At 39.4% G+C, this 20546-nt stretch overlaps 1 protein-coding gene across 4 annotated transcripts in view; it reads right to left on the bottom strand.

Moving 5' to 3' along the window:
• The window catches only part of Znf385d (zinc finger protein 385D), an 888814-nt gene that overhangs the window by 258192 nt on the left and 610076 nt on the right, over nt 1–20546 (bottom strand). For all 4 annotated transcript variants that reach the window (XM_026779790.1, XM_013346872.2, XM_005348567.3 and 1 more), the window contains one exon: nt 1825–1967. In XM_026779790.1, the coding sequence (XP_026635591.1) occupies nt 1825–1967 (143 nt within the window). The remainder of the gene's footprint in view (nt 1–1824; nt 1968–20546) is intronic.

The following is a 20546-nucleotide window of genomic DNA, read 5'->3' as shown; positions in this document are numbered from 1 at the left end:
ACCTTGAACTTGAGATACGAGATACTCCTGTCTCAGCCTCCAGAAGGCAGGAATGACAAGCATATACTACCATATCTTTCTTACCCTATCCATCTCAAAATAAGGTTCTTATGGAAAAATTGCTCTTCACCACTAAATATAAAGTGATCAATGTATATGCCTTGGTCTACTAACATTGACTAGCATATTATTGTCATTCAAATAGTATCTAGCATGTTTCAAGTCCCTGTGATAAAATGCTATTAAGGAAATAAGTTCTCCTGGACCTCCATTCTCTTGAATGGCTTCATTGTGGGCAGATTACTATGCTTTTTCTTAAGTTCATCTCTAGGTAAGGTGCTGCAATCAGAAAACAGTATTATTGAGCTCACTGGGCACTGGGTGTCCTCTCGTATTAATCCTCTTTTCTTTGGCTGTGTTGACACATCCTGTCACTGAAAAGCCTGGCCCTGCATTGCAGCAACTGCTGAAAGCTGAAGCAGGTGATTCTCAAAAACAAGAGACTTACTTGTTTCTAACCATTATGAGTTCACTTCAATGTCTATCTTAAAAATAGTCTCATGGTATGCAAACACACACACAAGAATTATGATACATATAATGAATGCCAACTTACAGTAAAAAGTGAAAATAGAAGAGAAAATAATAGAATTTGGCTGAGAAGGCTCTGACAAAACCCACGGAACCAAAATAATTGAGGAAACATTTGTCTGGACTCATCTGTAACTGGGGATGATGGACGTGGTAGAGTGGAAGGGGGTGCCAGAGTCCTATGTGTATTTAAGGTAACGAGGAATGCAGCTACATACATTAAGCGTATTACAGTTTTGGTTTTATCAGATTATATTCATTACTTTGGTCTTTCAGATGAAATAATTATTGGTAACATTTAGCCACTCATCTCCGCTGGGACAGGAAATCTAACAGCAACACACAGAACCAAGGAAATCCCTTGATTTTATAGACTTTAGAGATGGGGTTCCTTAGGTTTAAAGTGAGAGAGGTCTCTGCTTTTAGAGAAAAGAGGGTCTCAGAGTCTAGCCGTTGAGTGAAGGTAGAAGAAAGGGTAGAATGCTGTAATTTAGAACATCAGCTTGCTGTTCCACACAACCTTGGAGCTTCTACATGCCAGGAGCTTTTCGTATGGTGGAAGCTACTAGGTCAGACAGTGACAAGCTGACCCCTCTACAGCAGTGACCTCTGCATTCTAATGTCCAGTTTTTTGTTCACACACAAACACAGATACACAAATACATAAACACCACACACACACACACACACACACACACACACACACACACTGAACCACTTCATTGAGCAGAGGCAAGTGGAAAACGAACACTTTTGGAGGACCAGCTTTAGTTCTGGCTTCTTTCACAGCCCTATGTATTGTAGTAGAAAAGAAACAGATTTGAAGCAGCTTAGAAGACTCCCATGTCAAAAACAAAACAAAACAAAACAAAACAAAATAAAACAAAACAAAACAAAAAAAGCTACATAAAACTTCAACTTTTACACTGTATAATAAATTTGTTCAATTTCAGTTTGGCAAGTTCCAAATAATAGCAGCATTGTCTGTTTTACAAAAGAGATTCTCATTGATGGCATCAACTCATATCAACCACGGAATTATCTTTCCATCCCCTGCCCAGGAGCCTGACTCCTTGAACACTATCTCTCTAGCTTGACATCCAATTACACCATGGCACACAAAAACACTGTGGAATAAACAACACGTCAAGACAGAAATAGTAATAGAAATACCCCAGACCTTTAGTAAGCCTTCTTATCCCGGACAGGTGCAAATTTGGATCTGATACTCACCGCATTAAAATTGGGAAAGAGGTTGACCGCCGCTGCCGTGTCAAGAGGAAAGGGAAGGAAGGGCTTAATATCCAATGATGGCTGCAGAGGAGGGGCTGGCGGCCGGACCAGGGCTGCGAGAGCAGGACTCTGGCATGTACCACCTATAGAGACAAGAGCAAAGCGATGATCAGGGTCACCAGTCACAGACAAAGAAGCAAAATGACCTTTGGGGCAAAAAAAACAAAACAAAACAAAACAAAAAAAAAAAACAAAAACAAACAAAAAAAAAAACCAACCACCTTTCTGGATCACTAGAAAAAACAAGACAGAGTCTACTCACACCTGTCAAGATTTGGCCAGTGAATAGCTTTGTCATTGGACAGCCAAAGGTAAGTGAGCAGCGCCTTTGCCTGGGATAGCAGCTGTATGATTAGGTGAGGATCAGTCAATATTTCACACTGCCCAACTTGCTTCTGTTGAATTGTCCGGAACTCAGGTGCTCGGCACCAGTCAGCTATGCACCTGTAACCAAGCTCTCCAGAGTCCAAGGGAAACCCCCCTACAATCCAACACTACTCCCCCATCCCTCCTTGAAAACTAACCCGTTCAGAATATGCTTCAAGTCTGAGGGGCTATTTTGCAGAACTGCTCTTTTCACCCCAACTCTGACAGACTAATGACATGAATCTGGAACAGAAAAGAAACCGAACCACAAGCACAGGCAGCCGCACCGTACTGCCCTGGCAGCAAGAGGATTAAAAAAGCCAGCACTACAAGCCCAACAGCCCTGAGCTGTTCAGCCCCCTGGATCTTTGACAATTCAACAACTGCCTGTCTCCACCCCAGTCATGAGTGGGAGGAATTTAGCCCGGCACCAATGAGCAGGCAATGAGAGTATTACACCAACACAGATCTTCCTCTGCACACCGGTGGGCAGGCGGCTGGTTACATGGAGCACAGAGTTCTGCCCCTGTTTTCAGACTAACTGCATTTAGAAACTGCAAGGATGGAAGCATAGCTCCAGTGTTCTGTCTCCCATATTTTGATAACATTCCAAAACATCAATTTCCCGATAATTAAAGGCTGTTTGAATCCTAGGAAACTGTTAAAATATGCCAGCATTCTTCTAATCTGAGAGGCAAGCAACAGACTGTAAAAACCTGCTGGTGAGGAGCCAAGAAGCATTAGAAAAACAAAATGCAGTGAGGAATTTTCTTGACTCACGAAGAATTCTCGCAGACAGAGACAGAAGACAATGGCAGGCCATACCACTTTCCTCCCATCTCGGTTTGGGAGTAGACTAGACCAAAACCCAATGCGCATCACCTTAACAGACCCCATGTCCAATGCACCATTGTCCAGTCCTCAGCCAGGTACCTGAACATGAAGTAAACACTCTGGAGAGAATCCCTAATGATCAATTTAACCCTATCTGGTAGAGTTCAGCTAAAAATGGGAAGGGTTTAATACGAGAAAGTGAAGTCTTATGCACAGGATTTAACTAGCCATGCACCTGGCACTAGAAGCACCAGCTTTCAGCTATAAGATAAGCTTGATTCAAATGAGCACAGTTTTCTTTTTCCAGTTTGAACTCCCCCCTTGAAATATTCTTCAGAAAGAACAAGGTCAACAGAGTTCAAATAAGCCCAGCAAATTCAGTTTTTGCTTCCCCCCAATAAAGTATATGGGTCAAGGAATAGAGGACAGATGTTAAAACAAACAGAGATAAAAGCAAAATATAGCAAGCCTACGTCCACCAAAGCACACCATAAACTCATTTTATTATCCACCTGGTAGTATATTGAGTGTGGGCGGATAACCTTTTCTAGAGAGGCCGTCTATAAAACTTCAGTGATAAGCCTGTCATGAGCTTTGTATTGCTAAAAGTTTCCCTTTAATAAAAAGTTAAAGAACTCAAATAAATTTTTGGTTGACATCTCTTCATAAAACAGGGCGGTGAAGTAAAAGTTTTGACGAAACTCAACTTTAAAGAGTCCACAACTAATATTGAGCTTCAATATTTTTTTTTAATTTCCCTCATGGAAGATATTACTATAGTCTTATTTATCCTCTGTACTATGTTTGAGCTTAAAATTCCTCAAACAGGTAAAGACTGACATTATATCATGTTAAAACATAGTAACTATAACTACTTTAGTTGTTTCCACAGAAGCTTTCCACACACAGCATTATAAGAACTTAACAGCAGGCTGTATTTTGCAATTATTTACTTTTAAGACCTCCTCTGTTTCATTATTCAAAAGAATCTAACACATAGATTACTTTTTGTCTAGCACAGTGTGAGGTACAATATATAGATTCCTTTTTGTCTTGCACGGTGTGAGGTACAATATATATATAATTGGACTGCCAGATAAATATACCCAGCCCCTAACCAGGTTTGTATTTGATTTTTATCTGTGTGTACAGTTCAGGAACCTTTACCAAAAGGAGTTTCTTTCACAGGACATGAAAATACCAAATAAGAGGTACAAAAGTTTCGCATGTTGGGATAACCGTGCAGACCCATTTTATCTCCTCCCACTCATATAAAGAAAAACATATAGCACCACACATTCTTTGCTGCTCTCTATGAAATTCTGTGGTATTAGCGGCTTATTTTATTTATAATCTTCATCAGTCACATTTTGCGTTTTAGAAAGTCATACGTCAGGACATACAATATTCTTAAGGAAGACAATTCAGAAGCTCTAGGAAGTTGAGATTCAAAATTACATAAGATCATTCGTCTTGCTGTTGCAACTGTGTTGTTTAGATGAGCACTTTGGTGTGTCTCTTCAATGTCAGGACACATTGAATAACAAGTCACAAGTCTGTTGAGGGTGTTGGGTGTGATTTGCCAAGCCATCTCAATTATCTGTGGTATCTAGATTGGCAGCAAAGTTCTTTTATTCCAATCTCAGTAACAGTCATTCATCTTATCATACATCATGCAGTATATATGATAAAAAAGGCTGCAGCAGAGTACAGGGAGTCTGAAGGGTCTTGCAGGAGGCAGAACCTGAAGCAGGGAGTTGCTAATATGCATTCTTCTTAGAGGCTAGATAAAAATGACAGAGAGTTGCTGAAGAGGCAATGATTAGTCCAAGCCACAGCGCAGGGATTGAGCTGAGTTTCAGAAGTAAGGTGTGAGACCATGAGGCCAGTGAGGCAAGGTACATGAGTAGATGTAGATCCAGATAGACCAATAGGTGGAGAGATGTTTGACTATATGGATCAGTGGCAACTAAAGAAGGCTGATTCAGAACAGTAGGGACGGAGATAAGCTGAAGTCCCAGGGCCTGCTGGAAGTTTGATCTGATTTTCCCTTAAGGGTCAGATAGGTCAATAGCTCGAGCCCCCATTGCTGTATTAAGTAGAGTCCTGTTCATGAGAGACAGGTGATGTTGTTGTCATCTGGCACATTAAATAATATCTCAGACCCGATATTTCTATTATGGTTTCATATGACCAAGAATTCCCATGGTCCTAATCTACCTTGATAAGTTTATAAGGTGGTCTCCTTTCACACTTAGGGATAATATCTTGCCAATCTGTGACCCAAGGGTGGTGTAGAACATGTGGTGATGTGATAAGTGTATGACGAGGTGCAGTGTCCCCTTGCCTTTGATTTGCACTCTAAATAGTGCCAAATATCGCTGTCAAATAGAGTCACCCACGGCAAAGCTCACCTTAAATCCTGTTGCTTGGAGCACAAGGGACAGTCTAATGGCAAGACTTGCATTTCAATCTATATATCTAGTAGTATGGGTTTCATGTACAATTAATTGGTGCAACTTTAACAAACTAAAATGTAATCAGTCTGATTTCAGACCAGCTACTATTTTTTTCCCCATAGAAGTTGATTAAATTAAAAAGCATTCAGTGAAGGCCTGGAGAGATGACTTGGTGGTTAAGAGCCTATACTGCTCCTGCAGGGGACCCAAATAAGACGGCTCAGAGCAGTTTTCTATAACTTGCACTCCAGGGGCACCTGAAGCTTCTAGCCTCTGCATGCAGACACACACACACACACACACACACACACACACACACACTTACTTACTCATTCACATACACACACATACACACACAAACACACACGCTTCGTTACTCACATACACACACCATGCACACACACTCACTCACATAGACATACACACACACTCATACACACACAAACACATATGCTTAGTTACATACACACAGGCTCATTCACATACACACACACTCACATATACACACAAACACACACACTTAGTTACTCACATACACAGGCTCACTCACACACACATACATACACTCACATAGATGTACACACACACTCATACACACACAAATACACATTCTTATGTACTCACATACATACACTCTTACTTATACACATACACACATACTCATATACACAAATGCTCACTCACACACACACACACACCTACACAAAAATAATAAAAAGTTCTTTTTATGAAAGCATGATGTAAGTACAAGGCCCTTTGTGTCCACCGCATGAGAGACTGAGTAAAGCGAGTAAATGAGTTTGATATGGGGAAGATGTGTTCTTGGATCTACCATCTTTCTCTTTCCTTTTCTCATGTGCGTTACAGCTATCGTATATTTATAGACATGGTTTCAAATTGTAAGCTGTAGAACAACAAGCATTTAGACACAACACTGGTCTATTCACAAGCACCTGCATCTTCACAAAAGCATTACCTTGTGAATTTGGAAACAATAACTAGCTCTTCATCAATACAGACTGAGAAATTAAGACGTTGCCTTCTCTGACTTTCCTCTCTGAAAAGCAGGGGTGGGATAGATAGAGTTTGTTTTAATGACTTTTCCAGAAATAACACTGACAGAGCCTTGGAGTTCTGAGTCAGTGGTTATCAGCTGGAGGATGTTTGAGGATGCTGTACATGGAGGACCTCGCTCAGAGTGTGATCCACTGGTATGTAGTCTTTAATAAACACAATAAACTAACAGCCGTGCAGGCCTTCTGACAGCTGTTGTCAAGATATTTTTGAATTTCTTTTCAAAATCTTACCTTTGTTTATGTTGACTTTCCTGGAGAAATCCTCACAAGATTTCAAAATTACTGTTTTTGAAAACTGCGGACGAATGGGGTACTGTGTTCACAGAGTACAGCACTCACCTCAGAACTTCTGCACTTGCCCTTCTTGGAGTTCAAGACAGTCATGGCACTGTTTGACAACTTAACATGAATCTCAGTGTTAATTTAAAAATTTTAACCTCAGTCTTAATTTCTGACCTAATCTTTCATGTTCTCTGTTGAGAACTGAATTTCAGAATGATTAGAGCTTGTTATTGTCAAATGTTCATTTCATTATGTGACTTAGAACTAAAAATTAAACATGTATGCATGCGTTTATAGAAAATAGCAATAATTTTCTTATTTCCTGCAGATATTTCATACTATCTACAGCCAATTTCACCGATAGTAAGGTATATGAATATGTGCACACATATATATATATACGTATGTATACTTATGTATGTACTGAACTAGATATGAATTTGTTTACATAGAAATATATGTATATACATTAAGAACTGATAACTAGGCACCATGCTCGGTTAGATAGGAGAGATAAATTCTAGACTTCTACTTCATAGTTGGGCAACTGCAGACAACAACAATATATCATAGATTTCAAAAAATCTCGAAGAAAGGAGTTTGAATTTTTTTTACCCCAGAGAAATGATAAATAATTCTAAGTAAATATTATTACACTTACTTGAAAGGTATACATGTATTGAAATGTCAGACCCTATAACCTGTTCAATTTTAGTGTGGCAATAAACAATTTTAGATCAAAGAATAAAGATATATTTCAATAAAGGTATGATTATATTGTTAACCAGATTAAAATTATGAACAGCAGGAAATACCAAGAATATTATCAACAATGTTAGATTATAAGGAGTTATTTGATAATCTAATTTTCTAAATCTGAAATACTACTTACAACTATTTCCAAATATTTCTATTAGAATTCGTCATTTCTAGAGTCAAGCATGGTGTGCAGTCTTTTATCTTAGCACTTGGGATACTGAATTAGGACAATAGAGGATCTGAGACCACTCTGGGCTCCACAGAGATCATCTAATTAAAAAATAATAAAGAATTTGTTATGTCCATTGGAGACAAAATCATTGTAGGTTATTGTAAAACATTTTGATCTGTGTGATAGTTGAGATATGATGGCATTAAATGGAAGTGGAAAAGAAATGACAAGATTGGAGCCTTAAAGCAAAACTCAGTGTGTGGGACCAAACGTTGGTCATGGAGGGGTATAGTGAAACAAGTTATGGTTGGAGTAGGGGCAGAGTATTGTTAAATTTAATGTCAATATACCTTGATATCCCCTTAACTTTTTCAAAGCACACAATTCTACCAACTAACTACTTTTTTCTTCAATGTATATATTCAAACCCCAAAACTCCGGGGAGAAAAAGAACATACAGAAGACCTCAGGCAAACAACCCAACCACTTTTCAATGTTCTGATAAAAATAGATTTAAGGTAACACAATAACAAAATGAAATAAAGAAAGAGAAGAAAAGGAAATAAAAATTAAACAAAACATTTTACATAGTTGATTTTTTAGTGCTATGAAGGACAACGTACTTGCAGCAAATAAAAGTGCTTTAAAACCAGAAATCTTGGGCTGGTGAGCATGAAAGCCTGATGAATTGCTGTGTAAAGATAAATGTTAGTACTGCCTCAACTTGATGGGCCACACTTTGTTGATACCCACGGGAAGCCTGCCCTTTCTGAACAGAAAGAGAGTAGGAGTGGATGGGGAGGGGGCGGGGGAGGAGTCGAGGAGGGAGCAGAAACTGCAGCAGGGATGTAAAATAAATGAATAGATTTAATAAAAATAAATAAAAATTAAAAAATAGAAAGATTAGAGCCATCTAATCTTCAACAAGTTCTTACTACTAGTAGAAAATAAAAAGAAGGAGAAAAATAATGATAATAAAAAAGACTGGTCACTTTTCTTGTCAAGGTAAAGGAGACAGCAATGACCAGAAGCTCAACTAGCATGCGCGCAACCTGCCTAGTGTTGCTTCTAACAGAGGAAGGATCTCGAAAGGCAAAAGTATCACATCAAATGTGCTTCGAAAGCACTCAAGTCTATATTAATATCCAATTGTCTAATCAGAAAACATACATTTCTCATATTCCTTTGAATGAGCGCCTCTGCAATGCTCAAGATTATTCACTAAGGATACAACTACTTTTTAAAATTTTAATCTTAATCTTAATTTTTGCTGTCTTAAGACAAGATTTCTCTGTGTAGCTCTAGCTGTCCTAGAACGCGTTCTGAACATTAAGCTGACCTCGAATCACAGAGATTCTGTCTCTGCTTCCCAAGTGCTGGGATTAAAGGTGTGTGACACCATTGCCCGGCAACTCTTAAAATTTTTGTAATTGACTTTTACTCTTTGTATAGGACAACTATTTTCCTCTAAATTTTAGTGGTCCAAACTGCCATTCAATTCCTCTTTGTTTAACCATTCTTAACTGAACAACACAGCAACTTATTTTGAGAACTTAGTGTGATTTTCCCTGCACTGCTTTTATTGCCTACATGATTGGAAGTTCTGAGTCACACTGGGGGTTTAAGAGAGAGACTTTTCAACATGTTCTACCTTTAGTTGCCTCTCTTTAATGACCTGAAGTGAACTGCTCTGGGCAAGTGAGCTTGAATGTGATGTTCCCGCAAGGAAAAGCTGGAACATGAACCCACTAGGAATATCTGTTGTGTCACACACACTGATGCTGAGCTGAAGAAGGAATGAGGTGAAGTTTGGAACATGACTCAGGGCAGAGTAGAACATCTTTCCTTCTGTAAACACTGACTTAGGAGCTTCTGACCAAATCTATTGCTGAGGATTGGACTTTATTCACCAAAAACCAAAACAACCAAAATGAATAAATGATTGGAACTGTACTTTATCCAAATACTTCATTGTTCTTTATTTTATGTTGTATTTGAACACTCCAGTAATTACTCCAAAAGTAATTTGGGAAAGAAGGTTGGAATGAAGTTCTGAAAAGCTTGGTTATTACTGCCACCAAATCCATGACCCAGACCAGTTGAGGAAGTGAATTGTTCACTGGAAGGAAAATGGATTCTCTCATGTATTTAAATGACTTTCCTGTTCATCTCCTGCAGCCGATAACACCTAGAGAAAGCTCTGCTACGAGTAACCGGAAAATCTCTGAATGGTCCTCTAACATTTTCTCCTGGATGACAGGTCATAAATCAAGACGAACACCTGAGTCATAGGAAATCCATGCTTTACCTGAAACATCCCTCAACAGTCAGGAAGTAGTGGTGGAGAATATCCATGGTGCAAGGTTTTCCTGGCAAGGACTTCCTTGGCATAATTTTAGCCATCAACTACACCTATTAAAGATTCTCGATTGCCGAGATATCCAAGTTGGTTATTGTTATATCCATATGATTCTATTTTAAAGATAAGTTAATTAAAACCAAAAATTAAATGAAAAGTGCATGTTCTCAAGCACAGTTGAGTCTTTATTCCAAATGTTCATTAGCCACATGTTGCTACTGTGATGTTATTACAGATTATATATATATACATATATATATATATATATTACAGATTATATATATATAAAATGGAGCCAACATCATCCAAAACTTGGAATTTATGTAAACATCGTATCTACATTTATTCACATGTTGCCTGTTTTGATTTTTAGACATAGCATCACAACATAGTGCAGGCTATTCTGGAAGTCCCTATATAGTTCAGGCTAGCTATTAATTCAAGATCACTTTGTCTCAGCCTCCCAAGTGCATGTGCCTCCAGCTTGGCTCTGGTTTTTCATAGTGGAAGACAGTAGAAAATATCTCACAGAGATACCAACTTGAAATAAATTAGATTTTGCAAAATCAAATCAAGTTAATGAATGTGGAGTGGCACTTTCTTGTCAATCACTGGGTTATTCAGCAACTATTTCATGTTTCTTTCTTCTGCTGCAGCCTACACCCCAGTACTTTACAGACGGTGAATACATATGGAGCTGACTAGGTACTCTTTGTTTTAGTCATGTTCTGTCACTGTGAAAAGACACCATGACCATAGCAATCCTTACAAAGGAAAATATTTCACTGGGGCTTGCCTACAGGTTCAAAGGTTTAGATCATTATCATCATGGCAGGAAGCAGGACCACACTAAGGCAGACATGGTGCTGGAGATGTAGCTGAGAGTTTTACATCAGAATTGGCAGGCAACAGGGAGAGATGCTATGCCTTGCTTGAGCATGTGAAACCTCCAAGCCCAACCCCAGTGAAACACTTTCTCAAATAAAGACACACCTACTCCAACAAGGAAACATCTCCAAATCCCTGTCAAGGAGTTCAACTCCCTAATGACCAAGCATTCAAATCTATGGGAATATGGGGCTCATTGCTATTCAAACCATGACACACTGCATCTAGACTAAGCTAGATTTTTACTACTCATGCTAACATGTATGATCGATCCTATATTTCACTCTGCACAGTCCAGATAAGCCAATGGAAGTTATGTTTGCTTCTGCCCTTGTGAATTCCCTTGAACTGAATGGTAACACCTCCTGGATTCTTATTCAAATTCTTTCATTCAGTGATTCCAGGTAATTTCTTTTAAACATTAAATCTGGTTTTCTAACATGATGAGCGTGACTCTAACTCCTTGGAGATGGTGTTATTGGCACTGGGAGACACTGTCCATTGCCATCGCTTTTGTCACAGTCAGATTAAATAAAATTCACTAAGATGAGCAAAGACTGCATCCTTGTTGTCTTTAGGGACCCTCACAGAGCCCTCTCTCCTTCCAATGTCCATGAGCAATGTGAGAACTGCAAGTCTTGTTTCCATGGCTTTGGGAAACATTTTTGAGAACTTTATAATAGCACAAAAATCCTTTGATTTCATTCTTTCAAGAACATTCCCCATGGTGCTGGGATATGCTTTGTTTAGTCTTGGCTTCAATGTTTCTTCTGGCAGAATTTTTTGGGGGAAAAAAAAGCCTAGCTATATTTTCTTCTAGTTCTAAAAACTGTAGTCCCAGAAAAGAAATGTAAAATCACTTACTAATGAAATTGGAGTAATTGTAGAATCTACTAAATTATTTGCTTCATGGGAAAGAGAAATGAATGCATACTAAACGACTGTAAGCAAGAATGTGCATGTGACCCATTTTACTCTTAAAAGTCCTGTCATTTTGAGTCCTTATTATATGCTGGGTGTTATTTTGTTCAACATTCATACCTTTTTTAAATTGATTTTTATTGAGCTCTACCTTTTTATCTGCTCCCCACTTTTTCTCTCCCTTCCCCTTCAATCCTCCCTCAAGGTCCCAATGCTCCCAATGCATTCTACTACTGATACAACAATGAAGATATCCTTACTCTCAACTTACAGGTAAAGAACAAAGGCTTACTGAGGTCATTTTACTCGAGACAAACAGCCTTCTTAAGCTGTAGAGCTAAGAAGAATTAGAAACCAGAGATGTGTACTTCTAAAGGCCACATTCTCATTGTCTCTCAAATAGCTACTAATACCTGATTTCCCATAAAATTGAAGAAGCAGTTGTGGCGGCAAAAATTGTTTCTGGGAAAAGGACCGACATTTATACATTCAAATAGCCAGGAGAATCAGGTATGGGGTTTAGGAATTCAGAAGAGTGATATTGCTGAAAGCTTCAGGGAGAGAACGTCCTCATTGTCAATTCATCACTGAGGCACATCACATAAGATGTCAATATTGTGGGACAACAAAGCATGTCATAACATAGAGCAGGGAGTGCAAATGTTGACGGTAACATACATGAAGAAGAGGCTCTCATTGCAATCCACCCTCACCATGAGTCATGTCAGCAGACCTGTAGACCATTAACAACAAAGGCTAAGACAGCTTCTCGGGGGACTCCTTAGCTCTGAGAAGCCAAACACTTACCAGAAGTCAGAGAACAGAGGTCAAGGTTGACGAGAAAACCCTGATTTTTCTAGTCAACTTCAACACATTCTCACAATGCACTGAATTGGTGCCCAAAACAAATAGACTCCTTCACCAACATAGGATGCATACACATTGCAACTTGTACAATTTATATTACCTCAGCTCAAAGAAGCCAGAATTGGCTGATAGAATATGTTAAAGAAATTTCCTCTGAGGTTTTTCTTTTGCTGAAAGTTTAACTAAAGTTCTTGAAAAAACATATTTGCAACAAGAATAAATGAGAGTGTTGCTTAAAACTAATCCTGGTATACTATGTGCCATATATACAGAATTATTAAAAACAGCCTAAATTTCAAATAATGGTGACATGAAAAGCAATAAAACCACCATCAATTCTATCTATGTGTATCCATCTATGTATCTGCGAATTACGTATGTATGTATCTATCTATCTTAATTATCTAATGCATATTTGCATATGCATATACACAATGAGCATTTTATTTTTACACAATAATTCTATTAATTCTTAATGACTTACCTATCTAATTTTGGAAGCTGAGGATCTGTCAGATAGAGACTCAATATGTGCAATAGCTAATTCAAGCTAGGCTTTTATTCAAGCTAAGGATGCTCATGTAAGTTGATTGATTTCTAAAAGTCACATTCTCTCCATTTCTCTGAGGTCAAAGACAGGAATTCATAGTACAGTTATTGTCCTAGTTCTTGAGCCCTTTACAATCCTTCATGTTTCCAGTTTGTCCAAAACCTTTACCCCATAGACCTCATCAGTGTCAAGTTCACTTGTTCTGTTAGCTCTGTGCAAGTACATACATTCAAAAATGATAGCCAGGAAGTGGTGGCACACGTCTTTTTTCCCAGCACTAGGGAGGCAGAGGCAGGTGGAGCTCTGTGAGTTCAAGGCCAGCCAGTTCTACAAAAACTAGTTCTAAGGTAGGCTTCAAAGCTACAGAGAAACACTGTCTCAGCCCATATATATATACACATACAGTAGGGGACCAAAGAGATGACATAGTGGTAAACACAACCTGTTTTTCACCCAAGTTCAGCTTCCAGTTGCCATGTCAAGCATCTCACAACCTTCTATAGTTCGAGATCCAGGGGATTTGATTCCCCTTTGGACTTTGCAGGCCTTGGCACTCATTTACACACACACACACACACACACACACACACACACACACACACACACACACCACACACACACTTTTAAGCATTCACTCCTTTAAAAAGACCCTGATCATGATAACATTCGGTCTTGGTAGACCGTGCTCTTAAGACTATCCATCAAGCTAATGGATGCACAGAAGTCATCTGTAAGTTTCCCAAGACATTAAGCGAATTCAAACTGTGATGTCCTCGTGGGGAGTCATCTGACAATGTATTTCACCATTGCTCGGTTAGGATCTGTGGAATTGATGAAGGAAGGTCCTTGGATTTTATGAGGATTGCTGGAAATAAGCACCTGCTCCTAAGTTAACAAAAGACTTCTATTCCTAGACTTTCTGCATGAACCTAAGCACACAATTTTCTAAAATTCCCTCATGACTCAAGTGTGATGGAGCGTCTCAGAACACGCAGCTCCCTGAAAGCCCTTCGTCTTTATTAATATGTCTGGGTACTGGAATTTTGTAGGGCAACCTAATCTCTATAAACCCCAAAGCTCCATGGGAAACCACATAATTACTAACCCTAAAAGGAGAGTAGAGAGGGGGCTCTGATCACAGTCTCAGAAATTAATGTAAGTCCTTTCACATTCGTACAGCTGTTTGCCTTAAACTGAAAAGATTATTTTGTACTTTTGCAAGGACATTAATCCCAAAGGAAGAACCAAACAAAGTGAGTCAAATTGCTCTGAGAAGGGATGCCTGCTGAGAGAGGAGAGAGTTTCTGCAAGAAGCATGTCTTCTGAAATTGGCCCTGTATTTTCCTCAATGATTCCAATCTGTCCTGTGCAGACTTTTCAAAAGCCATTACATCTTCCGAATTTGAGAATCTTTTTCTGAGTTGTCAATGTCATTATGACCTTGTCTTACCCATTCACGTCATTTACTGTTCTTCGGAAAATGAGCTAAATACTTTTGCTCCTCACATTTTCCACATCCAGGCCCTTTCTTCCAGGGTTCAGCTGAAACTCTTCAGTTTCCTGAACCCATTTGATACCACAGTGAACTCTGCCCGTTTCAAACTTCATCAGAATATTTTAAGTAGCAAAGGGTTGCGTTACCATCAGAAAGCAACATCAATTCCAGATGATCCTACACTAAAGAATGGAGACTTATTTAGTTTCTCTGTCTATAAAGCAAGATGCATAGTATGGCCCAAGGAGATGGGTCAGCGTGGAAACCACTTACTGTGTGAACATATGGAGCTGAGTTTAGATCCCAGACTCATGCAAGTGTAAGGCTCAGCAGCATGCTGCAGAGATGAAAGTGTAGATCCTGGGGACTTGTTGGTCTAGCCATAACGACAAAACTCCAGTTTCACTGATACAGCCAGTCTCAGAAAGAAGATCAAAGCATGACAGAAGAATATACCTGGGGTCAACCCATAACTTGTGCATTTGCATGCATGGGTAAGCAAAAACCCATTAACATACATGTGTATGCATACACATGCCTATACAGACACAAAAATCCATATACATACACATACAGATACACATACTGGATAATAAATAATGATTAAGTAGTTATGAAAAGAAATATGATATCTAAATGCCAACACTCCTAATAGAATCACATGGAGAAATGCTTAACTGATTAATACAAGAGTATGGTAACAAATTCTTATTGTTGTTTTAAGTCAGATTATATTATGAAAATGACATGAAATAAATGGAACGTATTTTAATAACACAGCTGTTTACACCACCAATAATATGTCTCAAACTTCTCACTATTTGTTTATTAGTAGAGTCGTCTGGTTCTGGCTTTTGAAAGGGACCATCCATGATATTATCACCTAATAAAGTACTTTGAACATGATAGGCAGATATGGAAGTGCTGTTGAGCTAATGGATGCCTGTATGAATGAATAAACAGGACATCTCGGTGTTGTAATCTGGAGAGAAATAAAAGACTTTTTAGTTTCATTAATGCTATAGGTTGTCATACTGAAAAAAAAATGAACTATCTGTTTTCTTCAGTATGTGCTTATTGTAAAGTCATTGACATAGAAAACATTAAACAGAGGGATTTTTGGTATTCAGTAAAAAAAATTATTTTTGCTGGGAAGTGGTGGTGCATGGCTTTGATTCTAGCACTCAGGAGGGAAAAGGCAGATGAATCCCTGTGAGTTCAAGGCCAGCCTGGTTTACAGAGCAAATTCCAAGACAGTCTCCAAAGCTACAAAGAAAAACCCTCTCTCAAAATAATAGTAATAATAATAATAATAATTCTTTTCTAATTTGTTCACATTATCATATATTTTAACAGGCAGAGTTTGACTTATGTTTCCTCTTTCTTTGACATTTCCACACAGTTTGCAACACACTTCATTTAGCCAAGCATCATATGGAATCTATCAGACACAATGATTGTCTTTAGATTTGGTTTGCTTTTTGAGACAGGGTTTTACTATCTATCTCTCCCAGACTGGGCTTGGATTTATGTCATTTCCCCCGCTCAGCCTTTCAGTACTGGCACGAGACAAGTACCTAACCAGAGCCTCCGTAACTGACACTTGCCTGGCTGACATAGTCAACACATGCTGAAAACTAGAATCATAGCCGTTCGTGGCCTTTCTGTTCACTGTTCATCAATTACATTTGAACGTATTTTTCTCTCCCCTGTTTTGAGATGCTGTTCTGATGGTGGGGAATTCTGGTTAATAACTCTATGTGGTAGTCTAGCCTGGAAATCCAATTAGGTGAGTCAAAACTTTAGTTGCTTATTTTTTTTCTTCAAAGTCTTAGCCAAATTCTGAGAGCTTACATAATTCAACACAATAGCCTTACTTGACCACCCTCACATACAACATTACAGTCTTGCCATTCTCTTCTCAGAGAAGCCAGGCCTTGAAGGCCCCTGTCACAGAGCCAGAGGTATATCCGTCTGAATATCATATTTTCTGTCAGAAATATCATATTTTCTGACTTAAAAAAAATCTTCTCCATTTTGAATTGCCCCTGACTACTTTTCTATTTGGCTAGCATGAATTTCATCTCAACTGTAACTATAAACCCCAGTGATGGGGTTGGGCACGACTGAAGTGTCTGAAGCCCCGAGACACGTCCACAGCCTCCACTGTACTGCAGAGGGCCTGCTGTTGTCAGAGACCTAACGCCGCTCCTTATGAAACAGTAGTATGGTAAGATACATCTTCCCCAAAGCACCACACATTCTTCTAAAGAAGTCGCATCTTCAGAAAGCTGTGTGACTGCATCCTGGGAGTGAGTATAAATTTGATTGACACAGAGCAAACGGTGCTGCTCATTATGTTTCTGGGAAGGTAAAGGCTGTACAATTGGCAAATTAAACATGATTATTTCAGTAATGAGAGATTTCAAATAGCACACTTTAAGCTGCTGGAGGAAATGGCAGGGTGTATACCTCAAGGGGCGAGTTCAGAGAAGCTGGCTGTCCTTCAAAGAAAGTCAAAACACCAGAGAAGAAATGTGCATCACTAAAAATATGGGGCAGGAGAGAATCAAAGGGGCACCATGATAACTGCTCGTATGTGGAACACACAACACACATACACACACACTACATGCATACACAATCATACATACACACATACTTACACCACACACATAAACACACACAAACACACACGCACACAGGCACACACATGTGTTTGGAGGAAGAATTGAAGCAAGCTAGGAATGACAAGGATATAATAAACACACACACACATATACACAAACCCCAACAAAAATTCATTTAGTTTTAGAGTTAAAAATCAGGGAAATAACAAATTTAGGGGTAAAGTTAATGTTATAAAAAGAAATAAATAAAAAGCAGAAATTCAATGGACGGGTTTACTAATTTGTTGACTAGACACTATAAACACAGAAAGAATGAAGAAAAGGCATGTAAACTTAGAGTTGGGTGCCTGGGTTACGGAGAGTCAAATATCTATGAGAAAATTTGCCATGCCAAATGCCGTATATTACTAAGGCCAGTGGAAAGAGAGAGAACTTCCACCGTAGCTCTAACTCCTGAGCTTCTGTGGGAGGAAGGATCGTATAACACAAGAGATGCAGTCCATATCCTGTGCACTTCACACAAGCGTGTGGAGGAATCATTCTCACCCCGAACTCCCACAAAACTAACTGCTGAACCTCAGATGGGTGTGGGGATAGTTTTTGATTTGTTTCATTGGTTTATGTCGAAGTGAAAAGAAAGATTAGTGAAGCATGTTCCCACTCTAAGGAGCTGTAAAACAAGTAAGTCCAAGGCAGAAGAAGCTCAAAGGCGAGAAACAGGTGTGAAAGGAGGTGTGCAGGCAGGGAAAGTGAAGGAAAAGAGGCAAACCATGGTGTCGACAATGCCTTGCTAAAGTGACGAGAGGCAGGGTGATTTATCAGTTGGTCTTCAACCAGGCAACATCTAAAACACATGGCCTCTTGTTCCTTGTAAGCGAGAGCAAGCCAACAAAGGACAGGAAGTGCAGAGGAGGTAAAAATAAAAATGTCCTGGCTGTTCTCATTTGTGGAAGCAGGGCGTGCTTCCGGCTCTCTATGAGGAGTTTCTGCCAGTCCCTACCCATCTGGGAAGAACCAGTCTCTAAATATCAAACACAGATGTTTAGGGTTTATAGAACAAAATGTATGAACTCGAACGACGAGGGTTGAAGGAGATGTACAGGTCACATGATGTCCTAAGCAGGAATAGACAAAGTGGCTTCCTGGGAAAGATGGAGACTGCTGTGCCCTGTGGGCAGCTCCTGCTTCTGTCATTGTGCTATGAAAAGACATCAGTGCACACACAGTCAAAAGGGCAAGCAATGCTCAATACAGGTTTACTTACTAAAACACCGCTCAACCTAGTTTCACACTCTGGCACCAGCTGCTGTTTGCTGAACCTGGACTGGAGCAGTGTTCCTCAAACATTGGTGGCCATCAGAAGTATCTGGTGAGCATGCCACAGCAACACCACTGCAACGGTACCCGCCTAGATCTCCTGACCAGCATCTGAGTCGGGGACTACAACCTGTGTTTCTTGGTAATTCACAAGTAACACCTCTCCTAGTGATCCAGCAACAACACATGTAGACAACAAATCCTGGAGATGGAAATCATGCACACAAGGCCCGGATAAGGGTTTGGGTATCTATCAAGGTAAGCACAAATCCAAGATGCCCTCTGACGCACAAGTAGCACACCATCCTCTGGACTGCAGAGAGCTGGTTGATATTACTCCTGTAGCCAAGTTAAGATTATAAGATCTTGAAAATGGTTTTCCAACTGGGCCTGGACTAAGTGCGTAAGACCTGAACAAGCAAAGAAGATGCAACAGAAGGAGTCTTTGGTTGCTGGGGGAGGAAAGTTGGTAGTGTCTGGCACGAAGAGTAGGACCAGGTTGATAGTGAGCGTGGGAACAGAGACTGCATCCCAACAACTACAGAAACCAAATTCTGTCAGTGATAAAGAGCTTGAGAAGCTGGGAGAATAAGAAGTCTCCACATGAGGATGTGGTCCAGCCATCATTTGCTTTCCGTATTCTGATGCCCTGAGTGGAGAACACAGGCACACTGAACTTCTGAACTTTAAGGCTGCGGGGTAACAAACAAATCATACACAGAGGAAACCAATTTCTAGCAAGTATAAGTATCCTCTGTCAGGAGTCTAACGCTGGTGGGAAGTGGGTCCCACCTTGGACCTAAATTTGCCATAGTGCCATTTCCAGACACCATAATCTTTTGTAACAACTTCCAGATGTGCTAGTCCCCCTCAAGACCCGTCCACACTTCAGAGCAACATACACAAGTCATTGCTCTTTGAATTAAAACCTTGTCCAAGTGCCGATTTTCCTCTTCTGCCAGCAGCTCAGAGAAACTGAGGTAGTAAATAGCTTACATACTTGGCAAGCATAGCTACACTAACCTTCCATGACGTAACTCTTTCCAAGCAGTTGTAAATTCTTTAGCATCAAAATGTGAGCCAAACTAGATCATTCCTGTATAGATAGATCCTTGTATATACGTTATTAAGCCCAAGTTTACACAATTTGAAAAGCTGCCATCAATTGCTAAGTATTCAAAAATAACATTAATTTACAAACATTATATTTTTCATATTTAAAGTCTGCTATGTGGCATAGCCATCACTTGATGTTTCCAATGTTTTATAAAGAAATACTGTTTACAGTATAAAAAGGTCATTTTGCACAGTTATTAATCAGAGCTAGGTTGAAAATAGACTTCCAAAGAATTTCTCTTCTTAAGTTGCATGTATTATCTACTTAAGAGTTTCACAATTTTAAGGGTCTGCTTAGGAAAAAAAAATTAAAGATTAATTTTGATCAAAGTTATTCCCTCATTCCAAATGAAGTCACCGAGGAGTTTAGGTGAACAAATGGCAGGGATTTAGAGTGCTTGCTCAACAAACTGGTATGGTGATTTGGAAGACTCTCATTTTTTTTTTTGTTTTGTTTTGTTTTGTTTTCGAGACAGGGTTTCTCTGTAGCTTTGGTTCCTGTCCTGGAACTAGCTCTTCTAGACCAGGCTGGCCTCGAACTCCCAGAGATCCGCCTGCCTCTGCCTCCCGA

The sequence above is a fragment of the Microtus ochrogaster genome, chromosome 6 (assembly GCF_000317375.1).
Source record: "Microtus ochrogaster isolate Prairie Vole_2 chromosome 6, MicOch1.0, whole genome shotgun sequence".
Lineage (NCBI taxonomy): Eukaryota > Metazoa > Chordata > Mammalia > Rodentia > Cricetidae > Microtus > Microtus ochrogaster.
Note: the sequence above shows the minus strand (reverse complement) of the source record. Positions and strands in the feature narration are given on the sequence as shown.